Here is a 24388-nt window from a genome sequence, read left to right on the forward strand (position 1 = left end):
CACAGAAAAGGATTTGGGGGACAGCGTGGATCACAAGCTAAATATGAATCAAACATTATTCTGGGATATATGAGCAGGAGTGTTGTAATCAAGACACGAGAAGTAATTCTTCCACTCGACTCTATGCTGATTAGGCCTCCACTGGAGAACTGTTTCAGTTCTGGGCACCACATTTCAGGAAAGATGTGGACAAATTGGAGAAAATCCCAAGAAGAGCAACAAAAATGATTAAAGGTCTAGAAAACAAACTATAAGAGAAGATTGAAATAATTGGGTTTGTCTAGTCTGGAGAAGAGAAGACTGAGAGAGAACCTGATAACAGTTTACAAGTACATAAAAGGTTGTTAACAAGGAGGAGGGAGAAAAATTGTTCTTAACCTCTGAAGACAGGACAAGAAGCAATGGGCTTAAATTGCAGCAAGGGAGGTTTAGGTTGGACATTAGGAAAAACTTCCTGTCAGGGTGGTTAAGCACTGGAATAAATTGTCTAGGGAGGTTGTGGAATCTCCATCATTGGAGATTTTTAACAGCAGATTAGACAAACCTGTCAGGAATGATCTAGATAATACTTAGTCCCGCCATGAGTGTAGGGGACTGGACTAGATGACCTCTTGAGGTCCCTTCCAGTCCTACAATTCTGTGATTCTATGCCCTCCCCATCCCCAGGCTATAAGTACATTTTGAGGGTGTGGCTATAAATAGGAGGTCACCGGTGGTTACCGCCTCAGTTCCTTCCACTGCTAATACAGAGCAGTAGAAGATAGGACTCCATAAAAGAGGGGCAGAAGGACAAGCACTGTGAATATGCACAGTCCATTTCCAAGAGCTTGGTTACAAGTAACCATCTTTTCTTCTGCGAGTGTCTTCTGCACATTCCCACTCTTGAGACAATTTAGTCAGTAGTATGCATATTAACTAGGACTATGGGTAAGGAGTCCTAACTGAATAAGGACTGTGGCAGCGATCTACCAAACTCTGCATGTGACCTGGCTGAAATATCTAACAAGGTAGGTTTTGTGAATTTGTGTATAGAACTCTACAGGGCTGCTCTACAAATCTCTATCATCGGAACACACTTCAAACCTGCCACCAAGGCTGCCAGAACCCTAGTGGAATGTGCTTTCAGTTGGAGAGGGGGAGATTGTGATACACCCTTATAAGTTTCCACTATACACCCTCTGACCCACCTGGACAACATTTGTGTGGAAACAGGGTTTCCTTTACAGTTACCAGCATATGACACAAACTATTTATGTGAGGATCTAAAGTCTTTAGTCCTACCCAAATAGAATGATAAAACTCTCTTTGCGTCCAAACAATGCAGTTTTTATACACCGTTCTCCAAATAGGGCCTGGGAAAAACACTGGCTAAGTAATAGACTGATTGACACTGAACTCAGAAATGACTTTTGGTACAAATCTAGGATGTGGATGAAACACTACTTTGTCATTATAAAAGATCATAAATGGAGGATCAGCCATTAATGCATGAAGTTCACCAGTCCTCCTGCCTGATGTTATCGCTATAACAAAGGCAGTCTTAACTGATCGATTAAATAAAGAACACAAAGACAAGGGCTCAAATAGTGGTGACAGAAGCTGTGATAGCACTAAATTTGTGTCCCATGGAACCACAGGATCTCTTACCAGAGGGTACAAATTTAGTAACCCTTTAAAGAACTTCTTTACAATCTCATGTGAGAAAACTGATTTGCTATCTTATATATTAGAATGGAAAAAATGGCTAGTGTGACTAAATGTACCTTAAGTGAAGCAACAGATACATCTTAATGCTTCAAATATAAACTCTACTCTAGTATAGAATGAATAGGTGCTGATATAGAATCTATACCCCAATTAAATATCCATAGCAAACATCTTTTCCATTTTCATTGATTACGTTTTCTAGTTGATTCCCTTCTAACGTTTAGTAGACTAGGTTGAATAGCTGTTAAAAAAGACATCGTCAACTTCATTAAAGAAGTATTGCCCATGCTATTAGATATGATCATGTGTCTGGATGGTACACTTTTCCTTGCTGTTGAGTCAGACGGTCCATTGCCACTAAGTATCTGTAATTCCCAGATCCATGACATCCGGGACCGTAGCTTGGACCTGGATGTCATGGATCTAGAAAACATTCTTCAGTTCTATGTTGGACAGGTTACGTGGAAGGAGGCTGGTAAGGAAATGTCAGAGTTGACCAGTAAGGCCAAGGAATCCAAGGCATTTGCCATTCATACCAATTAGGCCAGTCCAGTAACATGTCAGAACCGGGATACTTGTGTTTGTAATAGTTTGTGTCCACTAGAGATCTCTGAGATTGTGGTTCTGTACCCAATTTCCTCTTCACTGTTGCCAAATTAACCAGAACCAAAAACTGCTATTCCAGACACTTGTACGTCCTCAGTATTAGCTGCCACTGGTGCCTATATAAACACCCAGACTCACAAAATTCTTCAGAACTCAAAGGAAAATATTTAGAGTAGGGCTGTTGATTAATCACAGTTAACTCAAGCAATTAACTCCAAAAAGTAATCACAATTAACTGCAGTTTTAATTGCACTGTTAAACAGAATACCAATTAAAATTTATTAAACATTTTTGGATGTTTTTCTACATTTTTCAAATATATTGATTTCAGTTACAACACAGAATACAAAGTGTGCACTGCTCACTTTATATTATTTTTATTACTAATATTTGCACTGTAAAAATGATAAACAAAAGAAATAGTATTTTTCAATTCACCTAATACAAGAACTGTAGTGCAATCTTTTCATCATGAAAATAAGACTTACAAATGTAGATTTTTTGTTACATAATTGCACTCAAAAATAAAACAATGTAAAACTTTAGAGCTGACAAGTCCACTCAGTCTTACTTCTTGTTAAGCCAATTGCTAAGACAAACAAGTTTGTTTATATTTACGGGAGATAATACTGCCCACTTCTTGTTTACAATGTCACCAGAAAGTGAGAACAGGCATTCGCATGGGACTTTTGCAGCTGGCATTTAAAGGTATTTTCATGCCAGATTTGCTAAATATTTGTATCTCTCTTCATGCTTCGGTCACATTCCAGAGGACATGCTTACATGCTGATGACTCTCATTAAAAAAAATAATGTGCTAATTAAATTTGTGACTGAACTCTTTGGGGGAGAATTGTATGTCTTCTGCTCTGTTTTATCCACTTCTGCCATATATTTTATGTTATAGTAATCTTGGATGATGACTCAGCACATGTTGTTCATTTTAAGAACACTTTTGCTGCAGATTTGACAAAACTCAAAGAAGGTACCACCAATGTGAGATTTCTAAAGATAGCTACAGCACTTGACCCAAGGTTTAAGAATCTGAAGTGCCTCCCAAAATCTGAGAGGGATGAGGTGTGGAGCATTTTTTCAGAAGTCTTAAAAGAGCAACACTCCAATGCAGAAACTACAGAACTGGAACCATCAAAAAGGAAAATCAACCTTCTGTTGGTGAGATCTGTCTCAGATTATGAAATGAACATGTGTTGATCTGCACTGCTTTGGATTGTTATCGAACAGAACCTGTCATCAGCATGGACACATGTTCTCTGGAACGGTGGATGAAGCATGAAGGGACATATGAATCTTTAGAGTATCTAGCATATAAATATCTTGCGATGCCAGCCGCAACAGAGCTATGCAAATGCCTGTTCTCACTTTCAGGTGATATTGTGAACAAGGAGGCAGCATTAGCTCCTTCAAATGTAAACAAACTTGTTTGTCTGAATAAGCAATAGGACTGAGTGGACTTGTAGGTTCTAAAGTTTTACATTGTTTTATTTTTGAATGCAGTTATTTTTTGTACATAATTCTACATTTGTAAGTTCAACTTTCATGATAAAGATTGCACTACAGTACTTGTATTAGGTGATTTGAAAAATACTTATTTCTTTTGTTTTTTACAGTGTAAATATTTATAATAAATAAATATAAAGTCAGCACTGTACACTTTGTATTATGTTGTAATTGAAATCAATATATTTGAATATGTAGAAAACATCCAACAATATTTAAATAAATGGCATTCTATTATTGTTTAATTGTGCGATGTGATTAATCACAATTTATCACGATTTGTTTAATTGCTTGACAGCCCTCATTTAGAGGTTCTCTCTTTATGTCTCTGATCTGTCCAGCCATGATCCATCAGTTCCAATCAATCTCCAGAATAAATGTTTTGTCTTCTGTCTTAGAATGGAGGGCCCTGGTTTTGTGGAAATGCCCAGCATAGAGAATCTATTGTCTCTTCTGGATTTCCTCAACAGCGGTGGTCTTGGTGATGTCAGATTAGATGACTCTGGTACCGAGTGCTCAGTCTCTTTTGAGCTGGAACTTGGTGCAGAGACTGTTGGTCTAAGTACCAAAGTTTTCCTGGAACTGGAAGGGCTCTGAGCTGAAACAAGCCTCTTGGTTTTTAACCACATAATTCATTAGAAACCTCAAATCTGGAGGATATGGTAGATAAGGCTTCTTGCAGAAGAGCTTGGAGTCTGTTTTGCTTCTCCTTTCTGGAATCATGGTGTGAAAGTGCTGCAAATGGAACAACATGAAAGAAAATGTCCGTCCCCCAAGCATTTTAGGCAGAGAGCATGGGCATCAGAATCTGTAACAATGCACATCTATTTGATCATTGTGTTCTGATCTTTGGATCTGCCATAATAACCTAAAAAAACGATTACTAACACTTAAACTAACTCTAATGCTATGTAAAAAAACAACTGAGCACTTATCCCAACTATTTAAATGATCTTGATCCATAGAAGATTGTCATCCATCCATGTCAGAGGAACTGAGGCAGTAACTGCAAGTACCCTATTTAAAGTCACACCCTTAGAATGTATTCGGAGCCTGGGGGCAGGGCAGGAAAGGCTAGGACTGCTAGTAGAAGGCACCATTCAATGGGACCAATCAGTGCACATCCCAAGTGTGGGGATATGCAGAGGACACTAGAAGAAAAGCTACATTTTTTTTCCCCATTCTGGCCCCTGACGCCAACATATATAATCCCAGTTCAGTAGGGCAGTATTTACTCCCAGAATCACACACCAGTTTAAGATGGTGAGCCAGATATGGAAGAGAGGAGTATTACCTGCACACAAATGGCTTAGAGTTCGTGGCCAAAGCATGTGCTATAAAGAGGCTCATGAAAGACAGTGTTATCCTGTTTTATCAAACATATAAACAAGCTGGGGTTCCGAGGCAACAGAAACAGCCAACTCTAGTGAAGGTGTGCTGGGAATACTTCCTTCAGCACAAATCGCTGTACTTGCAAAGCACATTCCTGGGCTATTGAGTATAGCAGCAGGCTGGAGCTCCCCATACTCTGTGTTCTGGTGGCTGAACTGTCACAGAGAAATCATCTCTCTCATCCAAAAGGAAGTGACACCTCTAAGGCTGGGTCTGTTTACCTCCTGGCTATGCTGGCAGCTGAAGCAAATCTTTAGGTTAGCACTTAGCTATTTTGCTGCACAGAGCTTCTTTCAGCAGAGTCTGAGATATCAAGTTCTTGAGTATAACACAGGCAGACAGTTCACTGCCACTGAAGTGTGCTTTTCTGCGGCATGTAGAAATATAGCCTACATCCTACATATTATGCCAATTTTGTCCACGATCCTTGATTTTGTGTGTTTCAACATGAGAGAATATGAAGATAGGATAGGGGGCCTCAGGGCAAGGGCCAACTGTTAATGTCCTTCCGAAAGCCTTACCTATCTTGCTCCAAAGCTTAGGTAAACTTGAGGTAGCAGCAGGAATCAGAAAAGGAGCCAAAGGTCACTTTAAATGTGGCTAATTTGTCAAAAGGCTCATTCTTTACACCTAGTGACTCATTCTTTTCCGTTTGGTTCTTATATTGTCCATAGCACAATGTATCTGAGTGCTTCATATTTGGAGGTTGGCTCTAACCGAAGACTTTAAACACAGTATATAAGGAGCTTTCAAGTCTTGACAAACTCAATTTTCCTAGGAAGTTTTTGAGGCAAGTTATTATGTTCTCCCCACTCCTCCTCTCTCCACTTTGTGAACAGAACAACATTTTCTGTTAAGTTTCTTAAATGCAAGTCCCAAACTGAGAACCCATTACAAGATATTGACCAGAAAACAAAAAGGATTTCAGATATGTTTACTCATCAATTATGTTAATTATGGCTAATCATCTGCACTCTGATAGGTTTAAAGACCAAATTAAAAAAAATCTTCTTTTAATGCCATTATTGTTTTCCTGTTGCATATCATGGTATCTTCAAATTGTTGTACAATAATGGATACCAAGATTTTTTACCTACTGAGAAGATAAAAGAAGAGAATTAGAAACAATTCATTTCTCTATTATATATCCAGGTATTTTAGAGACTGTCCACTAAAAACTGTTTTTCCACTGAATAGTGGTATTCTAGATCAAGCATAGCATTGTTTGCATGTAAAACGTTTAGTATAAAGTTCTATATGTTGGATAATAGCAGTAATAAAAAGAACGAGAGGACATTCCTCAGGGTACCCCTAGATAGAAGGAATTTTTTTGAAGATACAAAATTAACTGAAATTTTAGCAGTGCACTAGATGACAGGACATTTTGTGTCTTAATTGAAACCATGCAATTGCTAGACATATATTCTGCATTCCCAAGTGAGCTGTGCAATTGCCTTTTTGACATCTAGGGATATTGCAGCATCTGGGAAATCTGGTTGTATCACTGGATTACAGACATCTGTGTATTATCAAACCATGAGCTTGATTATAATCTCAACAATTAAAAAGGGACTAATTTCATTGCAGAAAAACTGGTGAGATCAGAATCTGGTGCTTTATGTTTTAACAAACAAACCCAATCTGGACATATTGTTCATAGCTAATTCTAATTTAATTAGAAGAACTTTTACATATATGTTAGTCATATTTTTTGTATCCTGTGCATTCAGTCTGTTCTCTAACGTTACCATTGATTCTTTGAAGAAATCTGTATGCATTTTCTGTATTAAGAATTTTATAATAAATGAAATAATATGCTGACATTTAATATTAATTTTTATTGAATAAAGTTTTAACAAAGGCAAATACCTAAAGGGACCAGATAGAAAAATATTAACAAACAGCATGGAGCACAAGGGTCATAAATGTGAGGAAGACATTAGCACTTAAGAGAACAAAAATAAAATAAAATAAAAAAAATATTCAATACAACACTTGCAATGAGCCTCATAGAACCATCAAACAGAAAAATGTAACGATTAATAAATCTCATTAAGCAGGGGAACTAATCGGTGCTGTTTGCACCAGTTCAGCTAACTAGTAGGCCACCATTGCTCAAAAAGCATAAATAAATAGGGATGAAGGTCTTGAGTTAGGCTGAAAGTAAAGAATTTGAATAATGGGACAAGAGATTAGGCTTAACATCAAGAACAAAGCGTTTGCAAACAATACTTTATGCTTTCTTGGCTTTAGAAGAGACATATTAAGAAATGGGATAAATTAACAATCTGTCTGTGCAAAAACCATCTTTAACACTTCTTGTTCAGTATTAGATCTGCTTTATGGAATCTCCCGAGAGTCCATTAATATCTATTACATTTGTTTGGAAAGATCTTGAGAACTACAATGGGTAATGAATAAGGAGTAATGTCTCAACTCCTGATATTAACCCAGATCTTTTAATTTCAGGGTTTCTCCTAAGCTTTTGAAAAAAGCACCTTCAGTTTACACAGGCCCCTTGAGATAAAGTAATACAAATAAATCTGACTCAGATCCATGCCTCTCTCCAGTTTTATTTTTTAACTTGTGGTACTTTGTGATGGAAATTTTGAAAGACTTCAAGAATGTGCATCTGAATTTATGGACAGACATTTATGAAGCTCTAGACTCTTGTGCAAAGTATTAAACATACAAATTAGGACCAATATCCAAAATATGAAATTCACCCAAGTCCACTAAGGTTAAGACTGCCCCAACATCCAATACAATCCACCTTCTCAGAAAAAGCCTGGCAGAAAAAGAGGTGAGCTTTGCAGAGTGACCTGATGATCAACAAATCTGGGCTCTGGTGGATCAATGGGGACAACACATTTCAAAGTTGAGACTATTTCACTAAAAAAACCATTGCCTTCAGTCCCACCCTGACAGAATTAGAGGGATGTTAGGTTAAAGTGCTTCAGTGGATTTTTAAAAGCAGCAAAGAATCCTGTGGCACCTTATAGACTAACAGACGTTTTGCAGCATGAGCTTTCATGGGTGAATACCCACTTCTTCGGATGCAAGAAGATCCAGACTAACACGGCTACCCCTCTGATCAGTGGATTTTAGCTGTCATAGCTGGAGTCCTAGTTGGAGAGGCAGTTCCAGAGCTACCTATGACCTACACCATTTTAGGGCTTTATAAATTAAAAACATCTTAAAATAATGTGGAAATTAATAGGAAGCTAGTGTTGATTGATTATCAACACAGGTGTGAAGTGCTCTGCACTGTTGCCAAGCACACAAGTTGCCACATTCTGCACTAGCTGTAATTTCCGGGTGGTATTAAAGCATGTAGGATGTTGAGGTAACACAATCTGGAGGTGACAAAGGCATGAATTACGGTGGTGACATCCCAAAGAAAAGGTCACAACTTCCTGACCTAGCATAGATGATACAAAATATTCTTGGCCACTACTAGAAACAGCTGAGGATCCAGTAAGACCAACAGCCCTTCAGTAGAAGAGAGCTGATATTATTGTTGATGTTTTACTGGTAGTTTGCCCCAGCCAATGAGCATGCTTCCTATCTGGACTGAATCTCAACTAGTTTGCCCTCATTCCAGCCAGCCAGTGGGTAAATCTATAAAATGAACCATCTGAATTCCATGAAATGGGGGGGAGGAGGAGGGGAAATGTATATCAGCTTTCTTTGGTGAACATCGATTTTTGGTGATTTAATACCATTTAGTTTTTTAAGACGTCTTGCTCCCAGATCTGTCCCAAATTAAAAATGCTTAGTAGGGGCCTATCCTTATGAGTTCAGGGAATCCTGAAATTGTCAGCAACTGCTCTCCGACGTCACTCTCTCAGTGCTCTGGAAATATCCAAGAGCTAGGGAATTCTGGCTCTTTGAAAAAGCACAAGACACAGTATTGCTCCAAGGCCCAACTGCACAGAGAGCCTTAAGTGCATAAAAGTTACAGAAAAAAAGTTACTTGCAGGTTGCAAATTTATTTGCTGGTTTGGGTGCACATTCAGGGGCGGCTCCAGGCCCCAGCACGCCAAGTGCGTGCTTGGGGCGGCAAGCTGTGGGGGGCGCTCTGCTGGTCGCCACGAGGGCGGCAGGCAGGCTGCCTTTGGTGGCTTGCCTGCGGAGTCCGAAGGACCGAAGCCGCGGGACCAGCGGACCCTCCGCAGACAAGCCGCCGAAGGCAGCCTGCCTACCGTGCTTGGGGCGGCAAAATGCCTAGAGCCGGCCCTGTGCACATTACCCATTTTCAGCTTTTGTTGCTCAGTGCCAGGCTTTTATAGGCGAGGTTTACACAGAATACTTACACAGGGACAAACATGGCTACAAAAACACTGCATACAGAATACTTAAAAAATTCAATTAAGTCTGGTAGGGCAGACAATTTTTGTCATTGAACTTATCCACAGCTAAGGACATTTTTAGGAGATTCAGACTACATAGTATATTTTGGTATATCTTTTGCACTTTTTTAGCAATGTCTGTTTTCCTATAGTGTTAAATTCTAAGACTATTATTTCAATTTTTCCCCCAAATGCTTTTCTGATTTTTCCGCTACCAGTTTTCCATTTCTTTTCTCCTCTTCTCCCATGTTCCTAGCACCTTTCATTTCCTGTTCTGCCTCCATTCTCCCTAATTTAGCTAATCCTCCACCTACCCTCATTATCTATCATCTCTTACCTCCCTTGCCCACCCCAGGAGTAGGAGTACACAGGGAAACTTGAGAGCATTTGTTTCTTTTACCTATTTAAAGAGGGAAAATGCTCATGGGGACATTTCTCTCCTCATTCCTAACTCAGCAGAGGGCCAGGGAATGATCAAGCCATGGGGAAACCTCTCCCCTTTTGTAGTAAAGGAGATGGGTAGAGTACTGTGGTTCTCTGCATCTCCCTTTCTCATCCAAGGAGAAAGACGGTAACTCAGGAGACACCTCTGTCCCTGCCTTTCCAGCTTAAAGTCCTCTTCGCTTCCCCCACTCATAGGGCTTGATCCTGCAACCACTGACTTCAGTGGTTCAGTATCAGGCACACACCTCTCTGTCCTGGCTCCCAATATTGTACTCAGCAAAACAAGTCCAGTAGTTGCAATCCCCAGAATCATTACTATATTAAATAGTCACCTCAATTCTCAGACAAATAACTTCATTAAAGTTTCAGTTGCTACAATAAATAAAGAAAACAATACGAAAATATCAAAATATTAGTTAAAAAAGGCTACAGTGTAATTTAGCTAAGTGTCCCAAAGAAATGTTAGAAATAGGATACTCTGCAATCACTTGGCATCACAAATGGCAAAGTCATGGGTACAGTGGAAAATTCCATAAGCCTCCCCCAAAACTAAAACTATTTAAAAAGTATGGAAATAATAATAAATGTACATAGATTTGAACATCCCTACATTACATACAAATCTACACATTTGCTTTGAGAGAAATTTTGCCTGCATCTGAATGTTAATGAATAACGTGCAGGGAGCATACTGAAAGATCTACCTGGCACCTTGACTCCAATGCATTGGATTTCATGCCTTTCAGACTGATGAGTCAATGTGGAACTTGAGTCTGAACTGTATGTGAAAATTCAGCTCTACCAAAAATTACAACTCCCAGTAGGACCACCATTCAATTCGACTGTTTTTGAGAACTTCTTCCTTGAAAACAGCAGCACTGTCCTGGAGTTGGTCTCACTGAATGCACAGAGGAATGCCAAGCACTAATGGGTTCTATACTGCAAGATGCTGAGCACTCTGACCCTGATCCACTTATGCCTGTGTAACTTTAAGTAACTTTAACATAAGTAGTCCCACAGAAATCAGTATCTTAAGTTCTTTGCTGGATCAAGGCCAGAATGCTCAATACCCTGCAGGATTGAACCTTATTGTCAGGCATTCATTTTAGGACTAGACAGCACCAGGAAGTACCTTTGAATAGACCTGGCTTGGAGATAAATAATGGTTCTGACCAGGTTTGAAGTCATTGATCTCTTGTTTCTCAGTTTCTATACTGAAATAATGGAATAGGATTATTTCTTAGTTGAAAACTAGAAGACAATAGGTTGAAATGAAACATTCTACAGAAAAACAACACATTCAGCAAAAAAACACAAGGAATGCCATGTTGAATTCACAACATATCAGCAGAGGAAACAATATTTTTCTTTATAGAGGAACTATTAAAGAAAAAGAATAATACAGGCAAGACTCTCTTCACAGAAACGTAACCATTTAAGCAGATCAGAAGGAGCATCTCATTGACAGGTGAAATAATACTTAGCCATTATCCTGCTCAAGCAGATTGTCCACTGCTGACCAAGCGGTGTAATGGCTATTGATTCTGAGTTCTGAATATTCTGGAAAAAAAAAAAAAGACAGGCACAACGGACACATAATACTGAAGTTCAATTATAATACTGTAACTGAATCTAGAGGGAAAACTGCATTACTGAGTGCCATGTTCATAATTAATGTGCTCTGCTAATCAAGTGGAAGAACTCATATAGTATCTGCTACTAATAAGCAGATTCTTAAAAGTATTACATTATGAAAATTATTCTAGAACAGATTCTTCATCACTAAGATTTTAAGATAAAGGAACAGAAGAAAATTCTTGGGAAAAAAATTTGATTATAAGCTCTTTGGGATTGTATCTGCCTATGTATTTGTACCATGGCTGGCTCTGGGGGCTGCTATAGTATAAATATATAATAAATATGGAATCAAACCTAAAAACAGTTACTTTCTTTCTATTGGCATTTACTTCTCTTTTCACACCACTGGACTTGCTCTAAGACTAGCAAAGATATTTAATATGATTTATAAAATATGTTCCCATCAATGACATCTAGGTACAGGTCTAACATCATGACAGACAGGGAGTTACAAGAGCCAGATCTGTAGGATGCCTTATAAGTACATGGTAATGAAAGTTTCAACATAACAGTCTTGGAAATGAGAATGACCATTTCTCAAACACTACACATAATTTAAAGGACACTGAGCATCTTAAAATATTTGTTTACATACTGCAGCCTATAAAATATTATCCAAATATTTACCATGAGTACGAAAATGATAGCAGTAATGAGGGAACATACCAGGTCTCAACAGACAATTATTAAAAACTGAACCAATAGAAAATAAGAGTGATGAAGAATTATCATCTAATATTTTGAAGTTTATGTAAATCAGGTAGTAAGTAAAGGGAGCAGAGACACTGATTCTTCCTCCTGAAGAGCATCAGAACATTTGTTCAATGTCTGAACAATACAGTATTATAGTTTTAATCTGAGTTACTGCTTTTTTTAAAAAAAGTGTTCAGTGCCAGTTTCCACTATCACTGTTTTGGAGTGTCCACTGAAGAACTTCAATGGAATTCTTCAGTGCAGGCTTGGCTATGATCCCTTTTGCAAGTTTGATATAAGAACAGAGGTTTGTTTTTTTTGTTTTTTTACTGCAGATTAGTTAAAATTATAGGCTTATTTTATTTACAGTATTTAAAGTTTAGTTTTTTTTCCCCCAACAATGAAATATGTGGGAGGGATTACTACATTACACAACGTAAAACAGATTTTAAAAAGCCAAACCAAAGCTTGTGAGTAAAACTGTACAATGTTTGTTCTATGCTCAAGCACATTGCACCATCAAATGAAAAGCGTGTAAGTTCTATCATCATGCCCAAAAGGCCTACTGTATGATCCAAAAATCCAAACAGACATGGAAAGTAAATACATACAGGTTTAGATACAGTGCCAAATGGAAAGAAAATACTATGAACTATCTCTGGAAAGTTTCTTGTCACAGGAAGGAGCCTGGGTACTTCTGAAGTAAAGCAGCACTTTTCATGTCGGACACAGAACTGCAAAAGAACCACAAATATACAGGCATAAACCTCATTGAACACAGTGTGCATAAACACATTGCAAGGTACAGTAAACAAACATGAAGAATGACATCTTCTATACTCTAAAAGCAGTGAATAAAATCTAGAATTGAAATAGATAATTAAAGTGTAACCCTCTTCCCAAAAGAAAACTTTATGACAAAAAATGCTATCACTAACTAATATTACACAGAAATGAGTTAACTAAAGATCATGTCTTAAATAATGGTGTTTTTACACTTTACATTTAACAAGCTTTCTATCCTGAGGAATTAACTATAATTTCATGGAACATTCAAGAAAAAGTGCAAGTGCTACCATGCAGTGAAATATTAAAGTATGTATTGAAAATTTCAGATGACAATTCTAAGCTTGATGTGTGTACCCTGTGGATCATGTAAAGTGGGAAGACAAAGACATGTCCTTCACATGTTTCTCATTCCTGTTTCGCATCTAAAAGAGACAAACCTCAGAGAAATCCAGCTTTCAAACCAATGCTAGCACAACACAAAAGCAAACAAAGAAGTCAGGTTGTAACAAAGAAACACAAAAATTTTAAATAATAAAGACAAGAAAAAAACCACCCTTATTATCAGAAACATGTTTACAATTTAAAAATAAAAACACTGACAGTTACATTTTTGCCTTTTAATTTAAAACAAAAATTCAGTTTCAGCCCTTATTGGTAACTTAAAAGATCAGGTGCGGGATAAAAGAAACAAGTTCAAAGATGGGAAAACATACAACTTCCACAATCTAAATAGTCGGGGGTCGGAAGAATAATTAAAAACTATTTAACTTGACAGAAAGACAAATACACACATTTTCTTCCATTTTACTTGGCGGTATGTGTAGCAATATTTTTCTTGAACTACCTTCATAACCACTATTTTTTCATTTATGAGCAACGAGGCAAGAATACTCAGATTAGTTACAAGTTTTAAGCCAGTCAGTTTGTGTTACTGTAAGAATGGAAGATTTTGAAAAGGAGCTTACTCTGGTAAAGTGTTCATATGAACTTTAATAAAGTAATTTTTCAAATAAGAAAGTATTATCTAAACTTATAAATGTCTTTGTGTCAAGAATAAGGAAATCTAATTGGCTTTCATGGTTTATCACAATGGTAATATATAATGTATGCAAAAAACCTACTGTAATGTATTGTTAAGGCTAGAGATTTAATTTAACAAATCAAAAGATTCAAGCTATAGGTATCTATTTAGGGTTTTTTACACGTGGCCATCAGCAAATGTATCTTTGGCCCTTTGCATTCATATATTTCAACCATGTCTATATATAATCATGCCACACAATAATGAAAAATTCTACATACTACCGTATATTCTTACCAATTACAGAAAAGTTTTATTCCTTTGTGTATAATGATGTAATATTTACTGAATAGCATCCCGTTATGTGATCATGCAATGAAATTATAGTATTGTAATGCATACTGTGTATGCAAGTAGGCAGAGTGAAGGCTGCTGTGAGACTATTAAAGGGACATGATTAACTTAATCATACTTATCTGAACATTTTGTACCTACTATTATTGTAAGTAACACCTAAGAACACTCGCTAGCCGAAATTACAGAAAATACATTCATCTCTGCTCTGCAGTTTGCACAAAGTGCTGTAAAATGCACAAACTAAAATGTTATTTTCATTATTTCCCCTGCTTTTGTTGATCTTTCACATGATGATATGAGAAGAATTTTTTAAAAAAGAAAAATATGATTGTAAAACCACTAAAATTGGGAGATTAACTGCGGAGAAGGTATAGCACCCAAAAATACTTTTAACTCATTATTTGAAATTTCCAATTTCAAACTGATGGTATACTTTTATTTAACTGAACATTTTAAAATCTTGGCCTTGATTCATTAATATAGATTTTTCCTGACACTAAACACATCCCTCTCCTTCAAATCACTAATATCTCACACTTCTGCTTCCTCCATCCTGGCTTGGGATTGAAACATGGCTATTATGGTTTTCAAGTGCCAATCATATTCACAACACTTGCACAACACCTTCAAAAGACAAGCCTGGGAGCTTAAATTCATAACTTTGCTACACACTGAAAATCATGGACTTAATAAAGACATTGTATTTATGGCTTATTAGAACAATCTGTAACCCACTAAAACCACCTCTTTTGTTTTATGATTGCAGAGGTGTTAACTGGCCACTTCTCTTACAATGTGTGTTAACTACATGTGCTAAACAATCTGTTCCACCTTGTATTTAGCGGTTACATTTTGGGTATGTCTACACTGCAATTAGACAACCATGCCTGGCCCATGCCAGCTGACTTGGGTTTGCAGGGCTAGGGCTAAGGGCCTATTTACTGTGATGCAGATGTGTGGGCTCAAGCTGGAGCCCAATCTCTGGGATCCTCCCACCTCACAGGATCTTAGAATCTGGGGTTCAGTCCAAGCCTGGATTTCTACACCACAATTAAACAGCCCCTTAGCTTGAGACCCACAAGCCTGAGTCAGCTGGCATGGCCCAGCTGTGGGTATCTATTGTATCTATCAGTGTATTGCAGGGCAGATATACCTTAAGAGTATCTTTCCCAGACCTGAAGAAGAGCTCTGTGTAAGCTTGAAAGCTTGTCTCTTTCACGAACAGAAAATGATCCAAAAGAATATATTACTTCACCCACCTTGTTTCTCAATCATATTCAGAAAGATTTAAACACATCTGGAATGCAGCCTAAACAATGTCTGATTGAATTTCACATTAGTAAGTATTTCCATTTTAGATCTAAAAATCATACATTGACCCATATCTTGCTGGGTAATGAATTACAAGGTACTAAATATAAATCACTAAGCCTCTTTCATTACCAGTAACATAAGGATGGAAACAATGGTGAATTGTCACAAAGACAAACAAAAGGATTTTAGACCGCATCAAAAATAGTATGAACAAAACAAGAGAAATAATTATTCCATTGTGCAATACCATGAAAAGACCCTGTCTGGAACTGCGGGTCCAGTTTTGGCAACTTGCCTCTGAAGTGTTACACATTTTAGAGAGGATCCGAAGAACTACTACCTAACTGATCACTGGAATGAAGGGTCTTGGCTATGAGGATAAGCTGAAGTCATATCTTTAAAGTAATTTTATTTTTAATATTCGTTTTAAAGACTTTTTTGAATGGCAAACGCAATGCAAAGTATTTTGATTCCAATCACAGAAATCCACTAAATCATCCTCTCCCCCCTGCCCCGCATAATGAGATGCCTCACTGGAAACAGCCCCAAGTTGACTGGCCTTTTTAGCTATTTTACTGCATTACATATTCACATCTAGTTTGTCCTAGGTCTCTTTTGGCATTGGTACCTTTGAGGATCTTCCCTTCCACTCACTTAGATGCTTTACCTGGCCTTTTTACCAGTTAGAGCTCAATTTATTAATTCCTCCCTTTATTTCATACCTTTTATAGCCTTTCTGCTTTACTAGTTCTCATAACACCTAATTTAGTACCAACTTCCAATTTATTATTTATCATCTATAGTGTCTAGAGGTCCTATCCAAGATCAGGTCCTATTGTACTAAGTGTTGTACACATACACAATCAGATAGAATACCCGTCCTGAAGACCTCACAGTTTATTTAGACAAGACAGGCAAAGGGGGAGAAGAGACACAAAGGCATAGAAAAGAGAAGTGACCTGGCCCTAGGTCACACAGAAGATCAGCAGCAGAGCTGGCAACAGAACTCAGGTTGCCAAAGTCCTTGCCCAGTGTCACAGGCAATAGACTAAGCTGTCTTTCCCAATTCATTAGCATGTTGTTCTACCCACTCAACCATACCAGTAATGAAGCTATTAAAGATGAAACAATACAATAAGTTCAACAAGACCCTACCAGACATTCCAACTCAACACAGTAGTTATTACCTGCGTTTAGTCCTCCACAAAGTAGATAATCAACGTCAGTACTCGAGCATATTTGAGAGAACTTGACACTTTGTATAAAAATGCTTTAATGAAATCCAGTGAATCTCTATTAAGCTCAACTAATTTTTTGATTCTATCAAAAAAGCAATCACATTTGACAAGATTTGTTGCTTAGTATTCCATTTACCTATAGATGAACACAGATCTCTTTCTCTCTCTCTGTTTGTTCCATTATACCACTAGGTACTGAAAATGGCAATTGCAAGAATTGTTATAATATTTTTATTTTCTCCTCCAATCCTTAGTTCTAAACAACTTCTCAACAATAACGTCCAGAGCTTTCTCATGTTATCTAATTCCCTTAATATGCATATTAGCCAGATGTGCTGGCCTGAATATTCTCGTATTTTTTAAGTATTCCCTTCTCTGCATTTTATCATGAGTGAAAATTGTGCCTTGATATAAGGGTTCACTGAAGATGATAGCCACTTAATAAAGACTTTTAGAAGAGAACTATTTTTCTGCTTGAGAAACAGTATTCAGGACTAGAAAAAACTCAGCTAATTATATTGACAAGATTCAGTATTATCAAGACTTCACACAGAGCTGCACAATGTGCCATTATCACAGAACAACCCTGTCCACTCTTTTAGGGAAAGTAGAAGTCCCTACCGAAACAAAAAAAGAGTCATTTGATTTTAACATACTTCAATAACTTTCATGATGAAATTAACACTTATTTTTTTCTGTACTTAATTTCTTGACTCAACCTTAACAGCAAGTAATCTGTCTTGTATTTATCAAAATAGCTAAGACTAGAATCAATTATAGGAAATCAGGTCAGTTATCCCTAAACACACATCTATGCTTCTAGAAAGTGGCATGCTGCCCCAAAATCCTCACTGTTGTTCTAGTCTTGATCAAGATATCCTCAACATTTCCAATGAAGAGAGACTACCTTCAAAAAAGCAGGAAAAACATTTTACCCTGAAATTCAGGGATGAAGTTGAAATTCGTATACAAGAATGGTTAATGAATGATAGCAGCAAATGGCTCCAAGGCACTGCAACATCAAAGCCTGCCTGAACAGATTGTTTAAAAAGATCTAATCCTCCATTAATAATCCTTTGAAAGAACTGTCTACATGCCAGATAACAGACTAAAGTCTGAGAACATTTTGGGTGTTTATATTGCACTTGAAGATGTGATTGCAGCTCATACAGACATACCCAAGACAGCTTGAGTACCAACAGCAGTGAAGCCATGGCTGCATGGGTTAGCCACCCAGGTACGCAGCCTGGCTCTCTGGCAGGCTTGTACTCAAGTTGGCTAGCCCATTTCGCAGCTTGTGCTGCTGCAGCTTCACTGTTGGTACCAAGCTAACTAGACTGAACCTAGCTCAGGTATGTCTACACATGTCCTCACTGTTCACCTGTAGTGGACTGTTCTCTTCATTCTGCTCTGACCCCTTCCACTCATTTTGAGTGAACCGCTTGCTATTCCCCATCAGTCATGAGTCCAGGCTGGAAGAGTAGTCTTGTACGAGAACAGGCAATTTAAATTTAACAGAAGATGTTCCAATCTGGAATTTTCCCCATTCTTGTATACAGTTTTTATATGTTTATGGTCATTTATGGTCTGAAGCACTGGAAGAGTTTCAGCTGGGGCTGTGATGCACTTCCCAGGATTATATAAGGGGATGAGTGAAGATACCAAAAAATCAGAGTCATCAGCTGCTTTGGTGGCCCTGTGGGTGCAGTTAACCCATTAGTCATGTCTCCAGATTAGGAGAATGTGTGTGTAAAATGTGCCCATTCTGATTAGTATTTAATTACTAAAAATTATGACTACGTTTTAAACATCCAAGCATCTTTCAAAATAGACAAATTATTTTCTTTCCCTAAGAAATACAAATACTAAGTAATTTATTTCTTTCTATGCAGGGTTACTAAGATGAAAAATAAACTTCAATAGTATCACTAGAATTTTTTCAGCTTAATTGTTTTGCCTGTCATATGAGAAAAAACACTTAATTAGAAGTTCTAGACAAAAAAGCAGCTTCTGCTATTTACTCTATATGAGCTAAAGCAAGGCTAGAGAATTCAGACAAGATATAGATATTCTAGAAAGATTGTGAAGTCACAATGTTACGCATTTGATAATAGCTCCTGCCTGGCTTTATTTTAAGACGAAAGGAAAATCAAACACAGACTGAATTCAACCATCCTGCAAAAGTCATCTGTTTGATTGGATTTTTGGAAAGGACAGAACAAAAAAGATGTGGAAAGAGTGTTTGTAGGTGACTAGCTAGCAGTGTTCTTGTTATAATGATTATTTTAATACTGCTGGGCTTTTTTGTAATATTAAATTGTGCGTTAGGGGGCCTAGCACATTTCACAGCCATCTTTTATTTTCATTTAAATTGAAATAAAGTCAGCATATTGAGTAAATTTATTGATAACTATAAACTGTGAGGATTTGTAAATACTTGTGAGGTCTGAGCAATCAAAATTATGAGCAGGAAATACAAGAATCAGCTTAGAAAAATACAACCAACTAGGTATGAAGAGAATAAATCAAGTGATATTTTATATGAAAACAGATACTTGGAAAACAGTAACACTAAAAATCAAGGACAGCAAGTTAGAGATGAATGTGCAGTGTATGATCTGGCAACAAACAATGATAATGCAATTTTGGACTGCATACAAAGAGGCATCACATCATGGAGCAGGGACACAGCAATTCCACTTACACACTATGGTCTAGATCCTACAAAAACTTATGCCTATGCTTAATTTAAGCACTGAAGTAAATGAGACTACTCTTATGTACATGCTTAAAAGTAAACACAAGTGTTTACATGTGCCTAAGTGAGAGAAGGAAGCAAGACTGTGCCTGAATTATCACATTCTGTTCTGGGCATCTTAATACCACAAAGATGCAGACAAATTGGAGGGAGTTTAAGAGAAAACACCAAAATAAGTAACAAAGGGATTAATTTATGGAGAGAGATTAATTACACTAAACATGCATTGTATAGTTTAGTTCAAAAATAAAGCGGAGCATGATAACTAAGGGAGAGAAATGATTTAAAATGAAATAACCAGTAGTGATGGAATGAACTAAGAATGCAATTTCAGGTGAAATGTCTAGAATCCTTATGATTATCTCTATTAGATTGTGGAACTGTTTTTCAAGGTAAATGATGATCCCCATTGTCTGACACACTGAAAATCAGACAATGTATAGCACTGGAAAATATACAGTAGGTACAATCAAACCTTTTAATTTTAAATAGAAACTGTCAGAATAAAGAAAAATATCCAAGGACGTTGTCTGTGGAAGACAGCCACATATGGATCTATTAGCCAGAATGAGCAGGGATACTTCAGAGCATGGTTTTGTATCCCTAGCCTCTGTTTGCCAGAAGCTGGGAATAGGCAACAGGGGATGGATCACTTGATGATTACAGCAGCATGGGGCTCTGCAGCATGGGGCATGGATCACTTGCTGGAGGATTCTCTGCAGCTTGAGGTCTTCAAACCACAATTTGAAGACTTCAATAACTCAGACATAGGTTAGGGGTTTGTTATAGAAGTGGATGGGTGAGATTCTGTGGCCTGCTTTGTGCAGGAGGTCAGACTAGATGATCATAATGGTCCCTTCTGACCTTAAAGTCTATGAGTCTATTATCTGTTCTATTCATTCCCTCTGAAGCACCTGGCATTGGCCACTGTCAGGAGATAGGATACTGGGCTAGATGGATCATTGGTCTGACCCAGTATGGCTGTTCTTATATTTACCAGAAGGAAAATTTCAAATTTATACAAGTCTACAAGCCTTGTATCAGCAATCCACAGATTACTTAAGTCGTTCATTGTTTCAGAAAAACCTGTCTAATACATTTTGAACTATTCATATTTTACTTTTATACTAGATCTTAAATGATTTGTTTTTGATACTATGATGTCCTATGGCAATCTTGTAATGTGCTTTAGACCATCACAAAAGAAATTACAGTCACAATGTTTTATTTATGGTGTGACATGCTTAGGGGCTTCTGGGCACATAAAATAAAATTAAAGCATAGTTTCATTAGAAGAAGATAACAGACCTATTAATTCATGAATGCCACAAGAACAGCATTTGAAAATATATATTTAATATACCTTATATTAACTTAAAATAAAAGATCTCAGCTAATGCATGTATACTAACAGGCATACTCACCCTTTAAAATGTAGTCTGTTAATAAGCTTGGCACTTTCTCGCTGTCCTCTTTCATAGCATAAAGAACTGAAAAGCATGGGAGGGGAAGGGTGGATGAGAAAAAGCAATAATTCAGATCATTAGTCTTAAATTAAAGATGTTACTCGAATAAGCACACTGAAGATACTTTAACTACTCATCTAGATATTGCATCCATATCAATTAGAAAATATGTAATTGGAATACTGAAAAAATGAATGGCAGACACATGGGGGCTGCTCCATACCCCTTTCATATGCATAATTCTAACTTAAATCTATAGTGTATGCACATAAGAGCCAGGGAATTGGGTCAAGGAGTACTGTATAAGATGACTCTTTTTAAAAACCACACTGAATTTTTAATAGCTTTTTTTCTTTAACATGATTGATCATATCAGACGTAGGTGTTTTTGTTTGTCATGTATTTCAATGCACTTTTATTATAAAATTCAATATAAACAGTAAAGAAAACACAAAAACATGGTACTAACATTTCTCATTCCACTTAGCAGCTATCCGTGTTGTTTTGGAGTTTTAAACCAAGATCTTTACAATGGGGAAAACTTTCTAACAGGATATTGAAATTGTAAATCCTTTAATGTTTCAGTATTTTTTCATGTTATTCCCCCTAGCACTGGGTTTTAGTAGGCCAAATTTACTTTCAGTTGTGCAGCTACAGAAGTTCTGTAAGTTTCACCAGGTTACGTATTATTCTGTATTATTTCACCCTGAGATATGGCTAGAGAAATAACTGTGTCATTGCACTCTCACTTCACCTTTCCCCATCTACTGGAGAAGAATCTGTGACTCCATTCACAGCAATTAAGCATTTAGGAAACAAGGTGGAAGACAAGAGCATACTGACATTCCTAGAATGTGGTGGTTCTCGTCTCTGACAATCTTTAGACATGAAAAGATCCCTGTAGGGGCACATGCTAAAATTGAACTATCCCAGCTAATAACTTAATTAGGGTTGGAGCCATCATGAAGGAAGAGAAAATTCTGTCAACTGATTTTTCCAACCACAGTCCAGGGAGGATAGCAAACACCTGACTGCATTTGTAACTGATTTTGACAGAATTCTTTACTAACAATACCATTTATAAGACACATTTTATAAACAAGTATGGACAATTTTGAGACAAGCTTTCTGCAGAGGGTAAACATTCAGATTTGCATATGGACAAGATGTGGAGTTGGAATAAAGAATCTGTAGTTATGGTTGTGAACACTCCGCTTGCCCAAAAAATGGAAAGTCTTCAAAATATTTAGTAAAAAAACCCTAAGATGAAGCCACAAGTTTTTTTATATAAAGAAGTAGAAAGGGTGAATAGTTGTAAAAATCAAACTACAGTTGAGGGTAAAAGGTAGAGAGAGTTGACCAAGAGGGTGAAAGTAAGTAAAAAAAGAATGCCTACAATTTCAAATTCCATAGTAAAGACAGGGGAGAAATTTTCAATGACACAAATAGCAGTTAATATCAATGGGAAGTTAGATGCCTAACTACTCTTTGTCCCTTTGAAAAATTTCCTGATCCAAAGTCTACATACCAACACCATGAATTAGGTCGGAAACTGCCTGTTTGCTATGTGGTCTGTGTGTTTCAGAGTAACACATCATAATATTAAATATAAGAAATTAAAGTCTGACCTTTTCTTTGCATATATAAAGACAAACTCCCATCTTTCACAGCCTCCCATGTGGCAAAACCTGACATAGCAGAATCTTTGCCAAACCAAGATATTTTAATTTATTAATTTTTTAAATGAGGTACTTAAATATATTGGCATTCAAATGCTGTCTTTGTGGTTTCCATTTACTCAAAATATTCAGTTAAAAGTTAAATAGTCTGATAGATTAATTTCAATGGTTTTAGCTAATCCCTTAACAATATTAGAAAGCAAAACATTACTGTGAAGATCCTACGTTTAATTTAATAATACTGAAAGTCAACTCTTATATAAGAACTATTTCAGCAATCAGGATTTCACGTAGTGTTTTACAGCTGGTGGCAGTTATTACAAGAAGGAACTCCTGGAATGTGAAAGAAATTCATATCTACAGGGATTTAATTTATGCAGACTGAATAAGCATAACACTACTTAAGTACTAAAAATGTTAGAAAAACTTTTGCAGGCTCCTACCATCCAAGAGGATGCTATATTTATTTCTGAAAATGTTTCAGATCTCTTGGGAACATTCATATGGTTTGAGGAATGCAAAGTGCTTTCTCACTCAGGTTGTGCAAAAATTTCACTCTGTATAAGCTGGCTAACAGTGTTAGCTGTCGATAATGATAGCTAATAATTAGTGAGACATGAATTCTAAAAAAAACTAGTATTTGAAAAGAAAATAATACTGAAAAGCCGAACAACTACCATGAACCACAGTAGACTAAACAACCTATTGGCAAAAGGACTCAATTTAGTTAACTTGCCAACTGTAGAACTTTTTTTGCAAGCATTTAGAGTTGGATCTGAAAAAGATCAAACTATTAATGAGAAGTTTCTACTTTTACATGCAATGCTTGTTTTATGTTTTGAAACAGGCAGCTGTGAGGTTTATAACACAGAATACAGAAAAGACATTTCCATTGCTGGTCCATGGAGCAGTGGAACTTTAACTATAGGAAAAACCTCTGTTAACTGCCCTGGCTTACTTATGCTTGTCTGTTGCTCCATATTCAACTAAAGAATGTTGAGAAGTATATCCCTCTGTAAGTGTTCTCAACACGAGAGGAATGAAAGAATCAGAAGCACAGCATTTACCGACTAGCAGCATTTAATAAGCTCCAGAATGCTCATGGGAGAATCTGAATACCATATGACTATTCCAGAATACTATATTTATCTTTATGTTGAAATATTCAGCGTTCATAGCTTTAAATAACAAGTTCAATATTTGCTTCACAATTGCACAAGCAAGAAGTAAGCCAGGAAATCTGCTACTGAGGGCATGTCTACACTAGAAACATACATTGACCTACGTTAGGTAAACTTTCAACCATCACAGTAATTACCATAGTGGTTAATGCCCTTTTGTTGGTTGTGCGTGTCCTCACCAGGAATGCCTCCACCGATTTAAGAGGGGCAGTGTGGGAGTCTAAGAATCTGGGCCT

At 37.1% G+C, this 24388-nt stretch overlaps 1 protein-coding gene across 4 annotated transcripts in view; it reads right to left on the bottom strand.

The window, feature by feature from the left end:
• Positions 1–11346: 11346 nt before the first annotated feature.
• FEZ2 (fasciculation and elongation protein zeta 2) overlaps positions 11347–24388 on the bottom strand; it is a 44395-nt gene continuing 31353 nt past the window's right edge. For 3 of the 4 annotated variants that reach the window (XM_039532913.1, XM_039532911.1, XM_039532912.1), the window contains exons 7-8: positions 21251–21316; positions 11347–13083 (exon numbers count right to left, since the gene is read on the bottom strand). In XM_039532913.1, coding sequence (XP_039388847.1) covers positions 13067–13083; positions 21251–21316 — 83 coding nt within the window. In that variant the 3' untranslated portion in view covers positions 11347–13066. The remainder of the gene's footprint in view (positions 13084–21250; positions 21317–24388) is intronic. The other variant, XR_005597147.1, reaches the window with a different exon arrangement.

This window comes from Mauremys reevesii, linkage group 3 (genome assembly GCF_016161935.1).
Source record: "Mauremys reevesii isolate NIE-2019 linkage group 3, ASM1616193v1, whole genome shotgun sequence".
Taxonomy (NCBI): Eukaryota; Metazoa; Chordata; order Testudines; family Geoemydidae; genus Mauremys; species Mauremys reevesii.